Source organism: Oncorhynchus mykiss, unplaced genomic scaffold, assembly GCF_013265735.2.
Source record: "Oncorhynchus mykiss isolate Arlee unplaced genomic scaffold, USDA_OmykA_1.1 un_scaffold_130, whole genome shotgun sequence".
Lineage (NCBI taxonomy): Eukaryota > Metazoa > Chordata > Actinopteri > Salmoniformes > Salmonidae > Oncorhynchus > Oncorhynchus mykiss.
In genome coordinates, this window is record NW_023493663.1 from 1,464,108 (window position 1) to 1,486,214 (window position 22,107).

A 22,107-nucleotide genomic window follows, 5' to 3' on the forward strand; every position below is an offset into this window, starting at 1 on the left:
TCAACACCATAGTGCCCTTTCCCACCTGGACTAAAGGAACACCTACGTGGGACTACAGCTCAGCGTTCAACACCACACTGCCCTTTCCCACCTGGACTAAAGGAACACCTACGTGGGACTACAGCTCAGCGTTCAACACCACAGTGCCCTTTCCCACCTGGACTAAAGGAACACCTACGTGGGACTACAGCTCAGCGTTCAACACCATAGTGCCCTTTCCCACCTGGACTAAAGGAACACCTACGTGGGATGACAGCTCAGCGTTCAACACCATAGTGCCCTTTCCCACCTGGACTAAAGGAACACCTACGTGGGACTACAGCTCAGCGTTCAACACCACACTGCCCTTTCCCACCTGGACTAAAGGAACACCTACGTGGGACTACAGCTCAGCGTTCAACACCATAGTGCCCTTTCCCACCTGGACTAAAGGAACACCTACGTGGGACTACAGCTCAGCGTTCAACACCACACTGCCCTTTCCCACCTGGACTAAAGGAACACCTACGTGGGACGACAGCTCAGCGTTCAACACCATAGTGCCCTTTCCCACCTGGACTAAAGGAACACCTACGTGGGACGACAGCTCAGCGTTCAACACCATAGTGCCCTTTCCCACCTGGACTAAAGGAACACCTACGTGGGACTACAGCTCAGCGTTCAACACCATAGTGCCCTTTCCCACCTGGACTAAAGGAACACCTACGTGGGACTACAGCTCAGCGTTCAACACCATAGTGCCCTTTCCCACCTGGACTAAAGGAACACCTACGTGGGACTACAGCTCAGCGTTCAACACCATAGTGCCCTTTCCCACCTGGACTAAAGGAACACCTACGTGGGACTACAGCTCAGCGTTCAACACCATAGTGCCCTTTCCCACCTGGACTAAAGGAACACCTACGTGGGACTACAGCTCAGCGTTCAACACCACACTGCCCTTTCCCACCTGGACTAAAGGAACACCTACGTGGGACTACAGCTCAGCGTTCAACACCATAGTGCCCTTTCCCACCTGGACTAAAGGAACACCGACGTGGGACGACAGCTCAGCGTTCAACACCAGGCTTTGTCCCCTCCTGTACTCCCTGCTGTACTCCCTGCTGTACTCCCTCCTGTACTCCCCTGTTCACCCACGACTACGTGACCAAGCACCATCATTAAGTTTGCCGACCACACAACGAATGGTAGGCCTGATCACCGTCAACGATGAAGACAGCCAATAGGGGAGGAGGTCAAAGACCTGGCAAGTGTGGTGCCAGGACAACAACCTCTCCCTCAACGTCAGCAAGACTAATGAGCTAAATCGTGGACTACAGGAAATGGAGGTCTGAACACGCCCTCCCTCATTGTGGTGGGCTGTGGCTGTGGTGAAGCAGGTCGAGAGGTTCAAGTTCCTCGCTGTTCAAAAGTGTTATGTAATGTCATGTCATATTTTTTATTGTATAGAACTTCCTTAATATTACAGGACCCCCAGAAGAAAAGCAGGGTGTTCCTCTGTCCAGTGTCTGTGTTCTGATGGTTCATGATGGCCTTAGTAGAGCAGTGGGTTAGCATTAGCCTGTTAGCTATAGAACCTGTCTCCATGATAGCAGAGCAGTGGGTTAGCATTAGCCTGTTAGCTATAGAACCTGTCTCCATGATAGCAGAGCAGTGGGTTAGCATTAGCCAGTTAGCTATAGCGCCTGTCTCCATGATAGCAGAGCAGTGGGTTAGCATTAGCCAGTTAGCTATAGAACCTGTCTCCATGATAGCAGAGCAGTGGGTTAGCATTAGCCAGTTAGCTATAGCGCCTGTCTCCATGATAGCAGAGCAGTGGGTTAGCATTAGCCAGTTAGCTATAGCGCCTGTCTCCATGATAGCAGAGCAGTGGGTTAGTATTAGCCAGTTCACTATAGAGCCTGTCTCCATGATAGCAGAGCAGTGGGTTAGCATTAGCCAGTTAGCTATAGAGCCTGTCTCCATGATAGCAGAGCAGTGGGTTAGCATTAGCCAGTTAGCTATAGCGCCTGTCTCCATGATAGCAGAGCAGTGGGTTAGCATTAGCCAGTTAGCTATATAGCCTGTCTCCATGATGGCCTTAGTAGAGCAGTGGGTTAGCATTAGCCTGTTAGCTATAGAACCTGTCTCCATGATAGCAGAGCAGTGGGTTAGCATTAGCCAGTTAGCTATAGCGCCTGTCTCCATGATAGCAGAGCAGTGGGTTAGTATTAGCCAGTTCGCTATAGAGCCTGTCTCCATGATAGTAGAGCAGTGGGTTATCATTAGCCAGTTAGCTATAGAGCCTGTCTCCATGATAGTAGAGCAGCGGGTTATCATTAGCCAGTTCGCTATAGAGCCTGTCTCCATGATAGTAGAGCAGTGGGTTATCATTAGCCAGTTCGCTATAGAGCCTGTCTCCATGATAGTAGAGCAGTGGGTTATCATTAGCCAGTTCGCTATAGAGCCTGTCTCCATGATAGCAGAGCAGTGGGTTAGCATTAGCCAGTTAGCTATATAGCCTGTCTCCATGATGGCCTTAGTAGAGCAGTGGGTTAGCATTAGCCTGTTAGCTATAGAACCTGTCTCCATGATAGCAGAGCAGTGGGTTAGCATTAGCCAGTTAGCTATAGAGCCTGTCTCCATGATAGCAGAGCAGTGGGTTAGCATTAGCCAGTTAGCTATAGCGCCTGTCTCCATGATAGCAGAGCAGTGGGTTAGCATTAGCCAGTTAGCTATATAGCCTGTCTCCATGATGGCCTTAGTAGAGCAGTGGGTTAGCATTAGCCTGTTAGCTATAGAACCTGTCTCCATGATAGCAGAGCAGTGGGTTAGCATTAGCCAGTTAGCTATAGCGCCTGTCTCCATGATAGCAGAGCAGTGGGTTAGTATTAGCCAGTTCGCTATAGAGCCTGTCTCCATGATAGTAGAGCAGTGGGTTATCATTAGCCAGTTCGCTATAGCGCCTGTCTCCATGATAGCAGAGCAGTGGGTTATCATTAGCCAGTTCGCTATAGAGCCTGTCTCCATGATAGCAGAGCAGTGGGTTAGCATTAGCCAGTTAGCTATAGAGCAGAGCAGTGGGTTAGCATTAGCTAACCCAGACAATAGGGAGGGAGAGAGGAGAGGGAAGGAGTGGATGAATAAAGACAGTGAAATATCACACCCTTGTGGCAACAGCCAGAGGACGGGCATGAGTGTGTGTATATTCAGTGTGTATATTCAGTGTGTATATTCAGTGTGTGTGTATTCAGTGTGTGTATACATGAGAGTGTGTGTACATGAGTGTGTGTATATGAGAGTGTGTGTGTATATGAGAGAGTGTGTGTATATGAGAGAGTGTGTGTATATGAGAGAGTGTGTGTATATGAGAGAGTGTGTGTATATGAGAGAGTGTGTGTATATGAGAGAGTGTGTGTATTCAGTGTGTATATTCAGTGTGTGTATATGAGAGAGTGTGTGTATTCAGTGTGTATATATTCAGTGTGTGTATATGAGAGAGTGTGTGTATTCAGTGTGTGTATTCAGTGTGTGTATATTCAGTGTGTGTATATGAGAGAGTGTGTGTATTCAGTGTGTGTATATTCAGTGTGTGTATATGAGAGAGTGTGTGTATTCAGTGTGTATATTCAGTGTGTGTATATTCAGTGTGTGTATATGAGAGAGTGTGTATAATCAGTGTGTATATTCAGTGTGTGTATATGAGAGTGTGTGTATATGAGAGAGTGTGTGTATTCAGTGTGTATATTCAGTGTGTGTATATTCAGTGTGTGTATATGAGAGAGTGTGTGTATATGAGAGAGTGTGTGTATTCAGTGTGTGTATAATCAGTGTGTGTATATTCAGTGTGTGTATATGAGAGAGTGTGTGTATTCAGTGTGTGTATAATCAGTGTGTGTATATTCAGTGTGTGTATATGAGAGGGTGTGTGTATTCAGTGTGTGTATATGAGAGGGTGTGTGTATTCAGTGTGTGTATATGAGAGTGTGTATATTCAGTGTGTGTATATGAGAGTGTGTGTATTCAGTGTGTCTCTCATCCTCTCCTCTGATTCAGATGTCCACTCCCTTCCTCTCTGCAGGAACAGCCCTTATAAGGAAACAGAAGGCTCTTACACACAATCTGATTGGGTGGGAGCTGCTGTTGGTGTGGCAGAGGGGAGGAGGGAGAGAGGGGAGTTGGCTCTCTGGAATGAGGTACGGACAGAGCACATGGTCTGGGGAGGGGAAAGAGGTACGGTCAGAGCACATGGTCTGGGGAGGGGTTAAGAGGTACGGTCAGAGCACATGGTCTGGTGAGGGGAAAGAGGTACGGTCAGAGCACATGGTCTGGGGAGGGGTTAAGAGGTACGGTCAGAGCACATGGTCTGGGGAGGGGAAAGAGGTACGGTCAGAGCACATGGTCTGGGGAGGGGAAAGAGGTACGGTCAGAGCACATGGTCTGGGGAGGGGAAAGAGGTACGGTCAGAGCACATGGTCTGGGGAGGGGAAAGAGGTACGGTCAGAGCACATGGTCTGGGGAAAGAGGTACGGTCAGAGCACATGGTCTGGGGAGAGGAAAGAGGTACGGTCAGAGCACATGGTCTGGGGAAAGAGGAGCTCCCCCAACACAGATATACTGCCGAAGTGTGTGTGACTCCTCACACACACACACACACACACACACACACACACACACACACACATATACAATTATTAAATTGCAGTTTATTGCCCATCTGCAGTGCTCATGCCTCCTTGCAGCATGCCTATTTTTTTGTACCTTTATTTAACTCGGCAAGTCAGTTAAGATCAAATTCTTATTTTCAATGACAGTCTAGGAACAGTGGGTTAACTGTCTTGTTCAGAGGCAGAACAACAGATTTGTACCTTGTCAGCTCGGGGGATTCGTTTTTGCAACCTTTCGGTTACTAGTCCAACGCTCTAACCACTAGGCTAACTGTCGCCCTACAAATCTCATAACCACATGTGGAAAACAGTGTGTGTGCGTGTGTGTGTGTGTGTGTGTGTGTCAGTCGGTCAGACAGAAACCAGGGAAGAGAATCTGGGTCAAACATGATCTGAAACACATTTGACATGGATGGAAAACTGGTTTCAACCAATGGGAGGGCAGGACAAGAAGGGCGTGGCATGAGAGTAGTATTGAGCTCTTCCTCACATCACTGTGTGTGTGTGTGAGAGAGAGAGAGTGTGTACTTAGCCCCAGGAATGCAGTGTCACACACTGAGGAGGAGGAGACAGAGAGAGGAAACCTAGATTAGTCATGGAGCTCTGTCTCCATCTACAGGACAGAGAGGAGAGAACTACAGGACAGAGAGGAGAGAACTACAGGACAGAGAGGAGAGAACTACAGGACAGAGAGGAGAGAACTACAGGACAGAGAGGAGAGAACTACAGGACAGAGAGGAGAGAACTACAGGACAGAGAGGACAGAACTACAGGACAGAGAGGAGAGAACTACAGGACAGAGAGGAGAGAACTACAAGACAGAGAGGACAGAACTACAGGACAGAGAGGAGAGAACTACAAGACAGAGAGGAGAGAACTACAGGACAGAGAGGACAGAACTACAGGACAGAGAGGAGAGAACTACAGGACAGAGAGGAGAGAACTACAGGACAGAGAGGAGAGAACTACAGGACAGAGAGGAGAGAACTACAGGACAGAGAGGAGAGAACTACAGGACAGAGAGGAGACAACTACAGGACAGAGAGGAGACAACTACAGGACAGAGAGGAGAGAACTACAGGACAGAGAGGAGAGAACTACAGGACAGAGAGGAGAGAACTACAGGACAGAGAGGAGAGAACTACAGGACAGAGAGGAGAGAACTACAGGACAGAGAGGAGAGAACTACAGGACAGAGAGGAGAGAACTACAGGACAGAGAGGAGAGAACTACAGGACAGAGAGGAGAGAACTGCAGGACAGAGAGGAGAGAACTACAGGACAGAGAGGAGAGAACTACAGGACAGAGAGGAGAGAACTACAGGACAGAGAGGAGAGAACTACAGGACAGAGAGGAGAGAACTACAGGACAGAGAGAGATGCAGGGAGGAAGACTAGATCAGTCATGGAGCTCTGTCTCCATCTACAGGACAGAGGGGAGAACTACATCTCAAGACATCAGTCAGTAAGTTAAAGTTTGTACGCAAATGGGTCTTCCAAATGGACAATGACCCCAAGCATACTTCCAAAGTTGTGGCAAAATGGCTTAAGGACAACAACGTCAAGGTATTGGAGTGGCCATCACAAAGCCCTGACCTCAATCCTATAGAAAATGTATGGACAGAACTGAAAAAGTGTGTGCGAGCTAGGAGGCCTACAAACCTGACTCAGTTACACCAGCTCTGTCAGGAGGCCTACAAACCTGACTCAGTTACACCAGCTCTGTCAGGAGGCCTACAAACCTGACTCAGTTACACCAGCTCTGTCAGGAGGCCTACAAACCTGACTCAGTTACACCAGCTCTGTCAGGAGGCCTACAAACCTGACTCAGTTACACCAGCTCTGCAAGGAGGCCTACAAACCTGACTCAGTTACACCAGCTCTGTCAGGAGGCCTACAAACCTGACTCAGTTACACCAGCTCTGTCAGGAGGCCTACAAACCTGACTCAGTTACACCAGCTCTGTCAGGAGGCCTACAAACCTGACTCAGTTACACCAGCTCTGTCAGGAGGCCTACAAACCTGACTCAGTTACACCAGCTCTGTCAGGAGGCCTACAAACCTGACTCAGTTACACCAGCTCTGTCAGGAGGCCTACAAACCTGACTCAGTTACACCAGCTCTGTCAGGAGGCCTACAAACCTGACTCAGTTACACCAGCTCTGTCAGGAGGCCTACAAACCTGACTCAGTTACACCAGCTCTGTCAGGAGGCCTACAAACCTGACTCAGTTACACCAGCTCTGTCAGGAGGCCTACAAACCTGACTCAGTTACACCAGCTCTGTCAGGAGGCCTACAAACCTGACTCAGTTACACCAGCTCTGCAAGGAGGCCTACAAACCTGACTCAGTTACACCAGCTCTGTCAGGAGGCCTACAAACCTGACTCAGTTACACCAGCTCTGTCAGGAGGCCTACAAACCTGACTCAGTTACACCAGCTCTGTCAGGAGGCCTACAAACCTGACTCAGTTACACCAGCTCTGTCAGGAGGCCTACAAACCTGACTCAGTTACACCAGCTCTGTCAGGAGGCCTACAAACCTGACTCAGTTACACCAGCTCTGTCAGGAGGCCTACAAACCTGACTCAGTTACACCAGCTCTGTCAGGAGGCCTACAAACCTGACTCAGTTACACCAGCTCTGCAAGGAGGCCTACAAACCTGACTCAGTTACACCAGCTCTGTCAGGAGGCCTACAAACCTGACTCAGTTACACCAGCTCTGTCAGGAGGCCTACAAACCTGACTCAGTTACACCAGCTCTGTCAGGAGGCCTACAAACCTGACTCAGTTACACCAGCTCTGTCAGGAGGCCTACAAACCTGACTCAGTTACACCAGCTCTGTCAGGAGGCCTACAAACCTGACTCAGTTACACCAGCTCTGTCAGGAGGCCTACAAACCTGACTCAGTTACACCAGCTCTGTCAGGAGGCCTACAAACCTGACTCAGTTACACCAGCTCTGTCAGGAGGCCTACAAACCTGACTCAGTTACACCAGCTCTGTCAGGAGGCCTACAAACCTGACTCAGTTACACCAGCTCTGCAAGGAGGCCTACAAACCTGACTCAGTTACACCAGCTCTGTCAGGAGGCCTACAAACCTGACTCAGTTACACCAGCTCTGTCAGGAGGCCTACAAACCTGACTCAGTTACACCAGCTCTGTCAGGAGGCCTACAAACCTGACTCAGTTACACCAGCTCTGTCAGGAGGCCTACAAACCTGACTCAGTTACACCAGCTCTGTCAGGAGGCCTACAAACCTGACTCAGTTACACCAGCTCTGTCAGGAGGCCTACAAACCTGACTCAGTTACACCAGCTCTGTCAGGAGGCCTACAAACCTGACTCAGTTACACCAGCTCTGTCAGGAGGCCTACAAACCTGACTCAGTTACACCAGCTCTGTCAGGAGGCCTACAAACCTGACTCAGTTACACCAGCTCTGTCAGGAGGCCTACAAACCTGACTCAGTTACACCAGCTCTGTCAGGAGGCCTACAAACCTGACTCAGTTACACCAGCTCTGTCAGGAGGCCTACAAACCTGACTCAGTTACACCAGCTCTGTCAGGAGGCCTACAAACCTGACTCAGTTACACCAGCTCTGTCAGGAGGAATGGGACCCCCAACCTGTTAAAGACAACCTGGACCCCCTACCTGTTAAAGACAACCTGGACCCCTACCTGTTAAAGACAGGTCCAGACAACCTGGACCCCCTACCTGTTAAAGACAGGTCCAGACAACCTGGACCCCCTACCTGTTAAAGACAACCTGGACCCCCTACCTGTTAAAGACAACCTGGACCCCTACCTGTTAAAGACAGGTCCAGACAACCTGGACCCCCTACCTGTTAAAGACAGGTCCAGACAACCTGGACCCCTACCTGTTAAAGACAGGTCCAGACAACCTGGACCCCCTACCTGTTAAAGACAGGTCCAGACAACCTGGACATCTACCTGTTAAAGACAGGTCCAGACAACCTGGACCCCCTACCTGTTAAAGACAGGTCCAGACAACCTGGACCCCCTATCTGTTAAAGACAGGTCCAGACAACCTGGACCCCCTACCTGTTAAAGACAGGTCCAGACAACCTGGACCCCTACCTGTTAAAGACAGGTCCAGACAACCTGGACCCCTACCTGTTAAAGACAGGTCCAGACAACCTGGACCCCCTACCTGTTAAAGACAGGTCCAGACAACCTGGACCCCCTATCTGTTAAAGACAGGTCCAGACAACCTGGACCCCCTACCTGTTAAAGACAGGTCCAGACAACCTGGACCCCTACCTGTTAAAGACAGGTCCAGACAACCTGGACCCACTACCTGTTAAAGACAACCTGGACCCCCTACCTGTTAAAGACAGGTCCAGACAACCTGGACCCCCTACCTGTTAAAGACAGGTCCAGACAACCTGGCCCCCCCTACCTGTTAAAGACAGGTCCAGACAACCTGGACCCCCTACCTGTTAAAGACAGGTCCAGACAACCTGGACCCCCTACCTGTTAAAGACAGGTCCAGACAACCTGGACCCCCTACCTGTTAAAGACAACCTGGACCCCTACCTGTTAAAGACAGGTCCAGACAACCTGGACCCCCTACCTGTTAAAGACAACCTGGACCCCTACCTGTTAAAGACAGGTCCAGACAACCTGGACCCCCTACCTGTTAAAGACAGGTCCAGACAACCTGGACCCCCTACCTGTTAAAGACAGGTCCAGACAACCTGGACCCCCTACCTGTTAAAGACAGGTCCAGACAACCTGGACCCCCTACCTGTTAAAGACAGGTCCAGACAACCTGGACCCACTACCTGTTAAAGACAGGTCCAGACAACCTGGACCCCCTACCTGTTAAAGACAGGCCCAGACAACCTGGACCCCCTACCTGTTAAAGACAGGTCCAGACAACCTGGACCCACTACCTGTTAAAGACAACCTGGACCCACTACCTGTTAAAGACAACCTGGACCCCTACCTGTTAAAGACAGGTCCAGACAACCTGGACCCACTACCTGTTAAAGACAACCTGGACCCCCTACCTGTTAAAGACAGGTCCAGACAACCTGGACCCCCTACCTGTTAAAGACAACCTGGACCCCTACCTGTTAAAGACAGCAGCTGGTATTATTACTGAACCTGAGGCTCACATTTTCAACTTAAGTCTCTTGATCAATCTCCATACCCAGCATTTTGGAAATCAGCTGATGTCCTCCCACTGCTAAAAGGGTGGAGATTCCTCAGATGCTAATAACTATCGTCCTCGATCTAAACTCCCTATCCTGGACAAAGTCTATGAACTCCCTATCCTGGACAAAGTCTATGAACTCCCTATCCTGGACAAAGTCTATGAACTCCCTATCCTGGACAAAGTCTATGAACTCCCTATCCTGGACAAAGTCTCTAAACTCCCTATCCTGGACAAAGTCTATGAACTCCCTATCCTGGACAAAGTCTCTAAACTCCCTATCCTGGACAAAGTCTATGAATCCCTAGTGAACTCTATCCTGGACAAAGTCTATGAATCCCCAGTGAACTCCCTATCCTGGACAAAGTCTACGAACCCCTAGTGAACTCTGTATCCTGGACAAAGTCTATGAATCCCCAGTGAACTCTGTATCCTGGACAAAGTCTACGAACCCCTAGTGAACTCTGTATCCTGGACAAAGTCTATGAATCCATAGTGAACTCTGTATCCTGGACAAAGTCTACGAACCCCTAGTGAACTCTTTATCCTGGACAAAGTCTACGAACCCCTAGTGAACTCCCTATCCTGGACAAAGTCTATGAATCCATAGTGAACTCCCTATCCTGGACAAAGTCTATGAATCCCTAGTGAACTCCCTATCCTGGACAAAGTCTACGAACCCCTAGTGAACTCCCTATCCTGGACAAAGTCTACGAACCCCTAGTGAACTCCCTATCCTGGACAAAGTCTACGAACCCCTAGTGAACTCCCTATCCTGGACAAAGTCTTATTATGGATCCCCATTTAGTTCCTGCCAAGGCAGCAGCTACTCTTCCTGGGGTTTATTATGGATCCCCGTTAGTTCCTGTTAAGGCAGCAGCTACTCTTCCTGGGGTTTATTATGGATCCCCATTATATCCTGCCAAGGCAGCAGCTACTCTTCCTGGGGTTTATTATGGATCCCCATTAGTTCCTGCCAAGGCAGCAGCTACTCTTCCTGGGGTTTATTATGAATCCCCATTAGTTCCTGCAGCAGCTACTCTTCCTGGGGTTTATTATGGATCCCCATTAGTTCCTGCCAAGGCAGCAGCTACTCTTCCTGGGGTTTATTATGGATCCCCATTAGTTCCTGCCAAGGCAGCAGCTACTCTTCCTGGGGTTTATTATGGATCCCCATTAGTTCCTGCCAAGGCAGCAGCTACTCTTCCTGGGGTTTATTATGGATCCCCATTAGTTCCTGCCAAGGCAGCAGCTACTCTTCCTGGGGTTTATTATGGATCCCCATTAGTTCCTGCCAAGGCAGCAGCTACTCTTCCTGGGGTTTATTATGGATCCCCATTAGTTCCTGTTAAGGCAGCAGCTACTCTTCCTGGGGTTTATTATGGATCCCCATTAGTTCCTGCCAAGGCAGCAGCTACTCTTCCTGGGGTTTATTATGGATCCCCATTAGTTCCTGCCAAGGCAGCAGCTACTCTTCCTGGGGTTTATTATGGATCCCCATTAGTTCCTGCCAAGGCAGCAGCTACTCTTCCTGGGGTTTATTATGGATCCCCATTAGTTCCTGTTAAGGCAGCAGCTACTCTTCCTGGGGTTTATTATGGATCCCCATTAGTTCCTGTCAAGGCAGCAGCTACTCTTCTACTAGGGCCTGTAGGACCTGCCTTGTTGATAGTGTTGTTAAGAAGGTAGAAACTAGGGCCTGTAGGACCTGCCTTGTTGATAGTGCTGTTAAGAAGGTAGAAACTAGGGCCTGTAGGACCTGCCTTGTTGATAGTGCTGTTAAGAAGGTAGAAACTAGGGCCTGTAGGACCTGCCTTGTTGATAGTGTTGTTAAGAAGGTAGAAACTAGGGCCTGTAGGACCTGCCTTGTTGATAGTGCTGTTAAGAAGGTAGAAACTAGGGCCTGTAGGACCTGCCTTGTTGATAGTGCTGTTAAGAAGGTAGAAACTAGGGCCTGTAGGACCTGCCTTGTTGATAGTGTTGTTAAGAAGGTAGAAACTAGGGCCTGTAGGACCTGCCTTGTTGATAGTGTTGTTAAGAAGGTAGAAACTAGGGCCTGTAGGACCTGCCTTGTTGATAGTGGTGTTAAGAAGGTAGAAACTAGGGCCTGTAGGACCTGCCTTGTTGATAGTGTTGTTAAGAAGGTAGAAACTAGGGCCTGTAGGACCTGCCTTGTTGATAGTGGTGTTAAGAAGGTAGAAACTAGGGCCTGTAGGACCAGCCTTGTTGATAGTGTTGTTAAGAAGGTAGAAACTAGGGCCTGTAGGACCTGCCTTGTTGATAGTGCTGTTAAGAAGGTAGAAACTAGGGCCTGTAGGACCTGCCTTGTTGATAGTGTCGTTCAGAAGGTAGTTTGTTCCATCTCACGTGATTTATACCTTGACTGAGGGACAGTATCCGACACGCGTGTCAACTCACCTTCCGACAGCGAGGGTTGGGACAGCTGAACAGCGACACACCTTTATCCAACAACGCTGGGAAGTTACAGGACGGACAACTGGAGATAAAAGACAGGAAAAGACCGATGCAGGTCAGAAAATTCTAGAAACCATTTCTGTGACAGACAGAGAGAGAGACAGACAGGCAGACAGACAGACAGAGACCAACAGAGATCCTATTAAATGACTAGATGTCATAAACCTTCAAAGTTCTAGAATTTAGTTGAAAATGGCGGCCATCTTGTTCAGGTAGAAATCCAAAAACCCAGTAAAACATCTAAACATCCATCTTGTTTAAAGGCTGGTTTATAGTCCGTCTATCGACATGTCTCTAGAACATTCTATTGTCGTCTGACATCTTGTTTAAAGGCTGGTTTATAGTCCGTCTATCGACATGTCTCTAGAACATTCTATTGTCTAAACATCCATCTTGTTTAAAGGCTGGTTTATAGTCCCGTCTATCGACATGTCTCTAGAACATTCTATTGTCTAAACATCCATCTTGTTTAAAGGCTGGTTTATAGTCCGTCTATCGACATGTCTCTAGAACATTCTATTGTCTAAACATCCATCTTGTTTAAAGGCTGGTTTATAGTCCGTCTATCGACATGTCTCTAGAACATTCTATTGTCTAAACATCCAACTTGTTTAAAGGCTGGTTTATAGTCCGTCTATCGACATGTCTCTAGAACATTCTATTGTCGTCTGACATCTTGTTTAAAGGCTGGTTTATAGTCCGTCTATCGACATCACAAGGTGGTTCATGTCCATTCTAGTATTTGTAACACCACGGTTACCCAACTCCCTGAACAACATGGCCGACCTTTAGACAATCACAAGAAGGTTCATGTCTAGTATTTGTATCATCATACCGTACTAGTTCGTCGGCGCAGGTCGCGGCCACGGCCTCTTCAGCCTGTCTCTCGTAGTATTTACACAACACCGTGTCCGGCAACACCTTTTCCAACTCGCACACCGGGAAGGAACAGGGACAGCCTGCTTCCATACAGCTGAGAGAGGACTGGAACACAGAAACACCCTGTTAACAGCCTGCTTCCATACAGCTGAGAGAGGACTGGAACACAGAGACACCCTGTTAACACCTCAACCACACAGCTGAGAGAGGACTGGAACACAGAGACACCCTGTTAACAGCCTGCTTCCATACAGCTGAGAGAGGACTGGAACACAGAGACACCCTGTTAACACCTCAACCACACAGCTGAGAGAGGACTGGAACACAGAGACACCCTGTTAACAGCCTGCTTCCATACAGCTGAGAGAGGACTGGAACACAGAGACACCCTGTTAACACCTAGACCACACAGCTGAGAGAGGACTGGAACACAGAGACACCCTGTTAACTGAGAGAGGACTGGAACACAGAGACACCCTGTTAACACCTCAACCACACAGCTGAGAGAGGACTGGAACACAGAGACACCCTGTTAACACCTAGACCACACAGCTGAGAGAGGACTGGAACACAGAGACACCCTGTTAACACCTAGACCACACAGCTGAGAGAGGACTGGAACACAGAGACACCCTGTTAACACCTAGACCACACAGCTGAGAGAGGACTGGAACACAGAAACACCCTGTTAACACCTAGACCACACAGCGTACCCACCCCCACATACCTGTCCCGACCCGAACACGGCCTCCTCGGCATATTTAACCAGACATTCTTTACAGAAGAGATGTCCATCAGAACACTGGGTCATCTTCTCGAAGGCAAAGTCCCCACAGCAACACCCACACTCTATCAGCTGTCCGTCCTACAGAGAGAGAGAGAGAGAGAGAGAGAGAGAGAGAGAGAGAGAGAGAGAGAGAGAGAGAGAGAGAGAGAGAGAGAGAGAGATGTTCACTACACAACCCAACACCCACACTATCAGCTGTCCGTCCTACAGAGAGAGAGAGAGAGAGAGAGATGTTCACTACACAACCCAACACCCACACTCTATCAGCTGTCCGTCCTACAGAGAGAGAGAGAGAGAGAGAGAGAGAGAGAGAGAGAGAGAGAGAGAGAGAGAGAGAGAGATGTTCACTACACAACCCAACACCCACACTCTATCAGCTGTCCGTCCTACAGAGAGAGAGAGAGAGAGAGAGATGTTCACTACACAACCCAACACCCAGGTAGTGAGAGGTAGAGAGAGAGGTAGAGAGAGGTAGAGAGAGAGGTAGAGAGAGAGAGAGAGGAAGTGAGAGGTAGAGAGAGAGGAAGTGAGAGAGGAAGTGAGAGAGACAGAGAGAGGAAGTGAGAGAGACAGAGAGAGAGGAAGTGAGAGGTAGAGAGAGAGGAAGTGAGAGAGACAGAGAGAGGAAGTGAGAAGTAGAGAGAGAGGAAGTGAGAGGTAGAGAGAGAGGGAGTGAGAGAGACAGAGAGAGAGGAAGTGGTGTTTGGGTAGATGTACCTTCTCATACTCCTCCTCATTAACCTGCAGAGCCAGCAGGAAGTCTTCATGCTGCACAGAGAGAGAACATCATGATCATCAGTTATATAACAGACCCCTCATCAGTTATATAACAGACCCCTCATCAGATATATAACAGACCCTGACCCCTCATCAGATATATAACAGACCCCTCATCAGATATATAGCAGACCCCTCATCAGATATATAACAGACCCCTCATCAGTTATATAACAGACCCCTCATCAGTTATATAGCAGACCCCTCATCAGATATATAACAGACCCTGACCCCTCATCAGTTATATAGCAGACCCCTCATCAGATATATAACAGACCCCTCATCAGATATATAACAGACCCCTCATCAGATATATAACAGACCCCTCATCAGATATATAACAGACCCCTCATCAGTTATATAACAGACCCCTCATCAGATATATAGCAGACCCCTCATCAGATATATAACAGACCCCTCATCAGATATATAACAGACCCCTCATCAGATATATAACAGACCCCTCATCAGATATATAGCAGACCCCTCATCAGATATATAACAGACCCCTCATCAGATATATAACAGACCCCTCATCAGATATATAACAGACCCCTCATCAGATATATAACAGACCCCTCATCAGATATATAACAGACCCCTCATCAGATATATAGCAGACCCCTCATCAGATATATAACAGACCCCTCATCAGATATATAACAGACCCCTCATCAGTAATATAACAGACCCCTCATCAGATATATAACAGACCCCTCATCAGATATATAACAGACCCCTTATCAGTTATATAACAGACCCCTCATCAGATATATAACAGACCCCTCATCAGATATATAACAGACCCCTCATCAGTTATATAACAGACCCCTCATCAGTTATATAACAGACCCCTCATCAGATATATAACAGACCCCTCATCAGATATATAACAGACCCCTCATCAGATATATAACAGACCCCTCATCAGATATATAACAGACCCCTCATCAGATATATAACAGACCCCTCATCAGATATATAACAGACCCCTCATCAGATATATAACAGACCCCTCATCAGATATATAACAGACCCCTCATCAGATATATAACAGACCCCTCATCAGATATATAACAGACCCCTCATCAGATATATAACAGACCCCTCATCAGTAATATAACAGACCCCTCATCAGATATATAACAGACCCCTCATCAGATATATAGCAGACCCCTCATCAGTTATATAACAGACCCCTCATCAGTTATATAACAGACCCCTCATCAGTTATATAACAGACCCCTCATCAGATATATAACAGACCCCTCATCAGATATATAACAGACACCTCATCAGATATATAACAGACCCTGACCCCTCATCAGATATATAACAGACCCCTCATCAGATATATAGCAGACCCCTCATCAGATATATAACAGACCCCTCATCAGTTATATAACAGACCCCTCATCAGATATATAGCAGACCCCTCATCAGATATATAACAGACCCCTCATCAGATATATAACAGACCCCTCATCAGATATATAACAGACCCCTCATCAGATATATAGCAGACCCCTCATTAGATATATAACAGACCCCTCATCAGTTATATAACAGACCCCTCATCAGTTATATAACAGACCCCTCATCAGTTATATAACAGACCCAGACCCCTCATCAGATATATAACAGACCCCTCATCAGTTATATAACAGACCCCTCATCAGATATATAACAGACCCCTCATCAGATATATAACAGACCCCTCATCAGATATATAACAGACCCCTCATCAGATATATAACAGACACCTCATCAGATATATAGCAGACCCCTCATCAGATATATAACAGACCCAGACCCCTCATCAGTTATATAACAGACCCCTCATCAGTTATATAACAGACCCCTCATCAGTTATATAACAGACCCCTCATCAGTTATATAACAGACCCAGACCCCTCATCAGTTATATAACAGACCCCTCATCAGATATATAACAGACCCCTCATCAGATATATAACAGACCCTGACCCCTCATCAGATATATAACAGACCCCTCATCAGTTATATAACAGACCCCTCATCAGTTATATAACAGACACCTCATCAGATATATAACAGACCCCTCATCAGTTATATAACAGACCCCTCATCAGTTATATAACAGACCCCTCATCAGATATATAACAGACCCCTCATCAGTTATATAGCAGACCCCTCATCAGATATATAACAGACCCTGACCCCTCATCAGATATATAACAGACCCCTCATCAGATATATAACAGACCCCTCATCAGTTATATAACAGACCCCTCATCAGTTATATAACAGACCCCTCATCAGTTATATAACAGACCCTGACCCCTCATCAGATATATAACAGACCCCTCATCAGATATATAACAGACCCTGACCCCTCATCAGATATATAACAGACCCCTCATCAGATATATAACAGACCCCTCATCAGATATATAACAGACCCCTCATCAGATATATAACAGACCCCTCATCAGATATATAACAGACCCCTCATCAGTTATATAGCAGACCCCTCATCAGTTATATAACAGACCCCTCATCAGATATATAACAGACCCCTCATCAGATATATAACAGACCCCTCATCAGTTATATAACAGACCCCTCATCAGATATATAACAGACCCCTCATCAGTTATATAGCAGACCCCTCAGATATATAACAGACCCCTCATCAGATATATAACAGACCCCTCATCAGTAATATAACAGACCCCTCAGATATATAACAGACCCTGACCCCTCATCAGATATATAACAGACCCTGACCCCTCATTAGATATATAACAGACCCCTCATCAGTTATATAGCAGACCCCTCATCAGATATATAACAGACCCCTCATCAGATATATAACAGACCCAGACCCCTCATCAGTTATATAACAGACCCCTCATCAGTTATATAGCAGACCCCTCATCAGATATATAACAGACCCCTCATCAGTTATATAACAGACCCCTCATCAGTTATATAACAGACCCCTCATCAGATATATAACAGACCCCTCATCAGTTATATAACAGACCCCTCATCAGTTATATAACAGACCCCTCATCAGTTATATAACAGACCCCTCATCAGATATATAACAGACCCTGACCCCTCATCAGATATATAACAGACCCAGACCCCTCATCAGATATATAACAGACCCCTCAGATATATAACAGACCCCTCAGATATATAACAGACCCTGACCCCTCATCAGATATATAACAGACCCTGACCCCTCATTAGATATATAACAGACCCCTCATCAGTTATATAGCAGACCCCTCATCAGATATATAACAGACCCCTCATCAGATATATAACAGACCCAGACCCCTCATCAGTTATATAACAGACCCCTCATCAGTTATATAGCAGACCCCTCATCAGATATATAACAGACCCCTCATCAGTTATATAACAGACCCCTCATCAGTTATATAACAGACCCCTCATCAGATATATAACAGACCCCTCATCAGTTATATAACAGACCCCTCATCAGTTATATAACAGACCCCTCATCAGTTATATAACAGACCCCTCATCAGATATATAACAGACCCTGACCCCTCATCAGATATATAACAGACCCAGACCCCTCATCAGATATATAACAGACCCCTCAGATATATAACAGACCCCTCAGATATATAACAGACCCTGACCCCTCATCAGTTATATAGCAGACCCCTCATCAGTTATATAGCAGACCCCTCATCAGATATATAACAGACCCCTCATCAGTTATATAACAGACCCCTCATCAGTTATATAACAGACCCCTCATCAGATATATAACAGACCCTGACCCCTCATCAGATATATAACAGACCCAGACCCCTCATCAGATATATAACAGACCCCTCAGATATATAACAGACCCCTCATCAGTAATATAACAGACCCCTCATCAGTTATATAACAGACCCCTCATCAGTTATATAGCAGACCCCTCATCAGATATATAACAGACCCCTCATCAGTTACATAGCAGACCCCTCATCAGTTATATAACAGACCCCTCATCAGATATATAACAGACCCTGACCCCTCATCAGTTATATAGCAGACCCCTCATCAGATATATAACAGACCCCTCATCAGTTATATAACAGACCCTTCATCAGATATATAACAGACCCCTCATCAGTTATATAACAGACCCCTCATCAGATATATAACAGACCCCTCAGATATATAACAGACCCCTCATCAGATATATAACAGACCCCTCATCAGTTATATAGCAGACCCCTCATCAGATATATAACAGACCCCTCATCAGATATATAGCAGACCCCTCATCAGTTATATAACAGACACCTCATCAGATATATAACAGACCCTGACCCCTCATTAGTTATATAACAGACCCCTCATCAGATATATAACAGACCCCTCATCAGTTATATAGCAGACCCCTCATCAGTTATATAACAGACACCTCATCAGATATATAACAGACCCCTCATCAGATATATAACAGACCCCTCATCAGATATATAACAGACCCCTCATCAGATATATAGCAGACCCCTCATCAGATATATAACAGACCCCTCATCAGATATATAACAGACCCCTCATCAGATATATAACAGACCCCTCATCAGATATATAACAGACCCCTCATCAGATATATAACAGACCCCTCATCAGTTATATAACAGACCCCTCATCAGATATATAACAGACCCCTCATCAGATATATAACAGTGAGAGTGTGTGTGTGTTCAGTGAGAGTGTGTGTGTGTACAGTGAGAGTGAGTGTGTGTGTTCAGTGAGAGTGTGTGTGTACAGTGAGAGTGAGTGTGTGTGTTCAGTGAGAGTGTGTGTACCTCAGCATGATCCTTGGCTTTCTGCTGATAGAAGCTGATCTCCCTCTGCAGCGAGGGGTCCAGAGTGAGTGTGTGTGTTCAGTGAGAGTGTGTGTACCTCAGCATGCTCCTTGGCTTTCTGCTGATAGAAGCTGATCTCCCTCTGCAGCGAGGGGTCCAGAGTGAGTGTGTGTGTTCAGTGAGAGTGTGTGTACCTCAGCATGCTCCTTGGCTTTCTGCTGATAGAAGGTGATCTCCCTCTGCAGCGAGGGGTCCAGAGCCGCTCCGTACGTCCTGCAGCCGCGCCGGTTCTTCTCCAGGAAGTACATCCTCCTCTCCAACTTCACCGAACCTGAAGGAAGGAGAGAGATACAGGGTTAGGGGTCAACTGGATCTGATAGAGAGAGATACAGGGTTAGGGGTCAACTGGACCTGATAGAGAGAGATACAGGGTTAGGGGTCAACTGGACCTGATAGAGAGAGATACAGGGTTAGGGGTCAACTGGACCTGATAGAGAGAGATACAGGGTTAGGGGTCAACTGGACCTGATAAAGAGAGATACAGGGTTAGGGGTCAACTGGACCTGATAGAGAGAGATACAGGGTTAGGGGTTAACTGGACCTGATAGAGATAGATACAGGGTTAGGGGTCAACTGGACCTGATAGAGAGAGACACAGGGTTAGGGGTCAACTGGACCTGATAGAGAGAGATACAGGGTTAGGGATCAAATGGACCTGATAGAGAGAGATACAGGGTTAGGGGTCAACTGGACCTGATAGAGATAGATACAGGGTTAGGGGTCAACTGGACCTGATAGAGAGAGATACAGGGTTAGGGGTCAACTGGACCTGATAGAGATAGATACAGGGTTAGGGGTCAACTGGACCTGATAGAGAGAGACACAGGGTTAGGGGTCAACTGGACCTGATAGAGAGAGATACAGGGTTAGGGGTCAACTGGACCTGATAGAGAGAGACACAGGGTTAGGGGTCAACTGGACCTGATAGAGAGAGATACAGGGTTAGGGGTCAACTGGACCTGATAGAGAGAGATACAGGGTTAGGGGTCAACTGGACCTGATAGAGATAGATACAGGGTTAGGGGTCAACTGGACCTGATAGAGAGAGACACAGGGTTAGGGGTCAACTGGACCTGATAGAGAGAGATACAGGGTTAGGGATCAAATGGACCTGATAGAGAGAGATACAGGGTCAACTGGACCTGATAGAGACAGATACAGGGTTAGGGGTCAACTGGACCTGATAGACAGATACAGGGTCAACTGGACCTGATAGAGACAGATACAGGGTTAGGGGTTAACTGGACCTGATAGAGACAGATACAGGGTTAGGGGTCAACTGGACCTGATAGAGACAGATACAGGGTTAACTGGACCTGATAGAGAGAGATACAGGGTTAGGGGTCAACTGGACCTGATAGAGAAAGATACAGGGTTAGGGGTCAACTGGACCTGATAGAGAGAGACACAGGGTTAGGGGTCAACTGGACCTGATAGAGAAAGATACAGGGTTAGGGGTCAACTGGACCTGATAGAGAGAGACACAGGGTTAGGGGTTAACTGGATCTGATAGAGAGAGATACAGGGTTAGGGGTCAACTGGACCTGATAGAGAGAGATACAGGGTTAGGGGTTAACTGGACCTGATAGAGAGAGATACAGGGTTAGGGGTTAACTGGACCTGATAGAGAGAGATACAGGGTTAGGGGTTAACTAGACCTGATAGAGAGAGATACAGGGTTAGGGGTTAACTGGACCTGATAGAGAGAGATACAGGGTTAGGGATCAAATGGACCTGATAGAGAGAGACACAGGGTTAGGGGTCAACTGGACCTGATAGAGAGAGATACAGGGTTAGGGGTCAACTGGACCTGATAGAGAGAGACACAGGGTTAGGGGTCAACTGGACCTGATAGAGAGAGATACAGGGTTAGGGGTCAACTGGACCTGATAGAGAAAGATACAGGGTTAGGGGTCAACTGGACCTGATAGAGAGAGATACAGGGTTAGGGGTTAACTGGACCTGATAGAGAGAGACACAGGGTCAACTGGACCTGATAGAGAGAGATACAGGGTTAGGGGTTAACTGGACCTGATAGAGAGAGATACAGGGTTAACTGGACCTGATAGAGAGAGATACAGGGTTAACTGGACCTGATAGAGAGAGATACAGGGTTAGGGGTCAACTGGACCTGATAGAGAGAGATACAGGGTCAACTGGACCTGATAGAGAGAGATACAGGGTTAGGGGTAAACTAGACCTGATAGAGAGAGATACAGGGTTAGGGGTTAACTGGACCTGATAGAGAGAGATACAGGGTTAGGGGTTAACTGGACCTGATAGAGAGAGATACAGGGTTAGGGGTCAACTGGACCTGATAGAGAGAGATACAGGGTTAGGGGTTAACTGGACCTGATAGAGAGAGATACAGGGTTAGGGGTCAACTGGACCTGATAGAGAGAGATACAGGGTTAGGGGTCAACTGGACCTGATAGAGAGAGATACAGGGTTAGGGGTCAACTGGACC

The 22,107-nt window shown here is 47.2% G+C and overlaps 1 protein-coding gene across 1 annotated transcript in view; it reads right to left on the reverse strand.

Moving 5' to 3' along the window:
• Positions 1–22,107, reverse strand: part of LOC110511092 (E3 ubiquitin-protein ligase RNF216) — a 55,044-nt gene that overhangs the window by 12,824 nt on the left and 20,113 nt on the right. The window contains exons 9-13 of the mRNA XM_036972275.1: positions 19,775–19,911; positions 14,686–14,736; positions 13,909–14,046; positions 13,138–13,286; positions 12,246–12,324 (exon numbers count right to left, since the gene is read on the reverse strand). Of these exons, the coding sequence (XP_036828170.1) occupies positions 12,246–12,324; positions 13,138–13,286; positions 13,909–14,046; positions 14,686–14,736; positions 19,775–19,911 (554 nt within the window). The remainder of the gene's footprint in view (positions 1–12,245; positions 12,325–13,137; positions 13,287–13,908; positions 14,047–14,685; positions 14,737–19,774; positions 19,912–22,107) is intronic.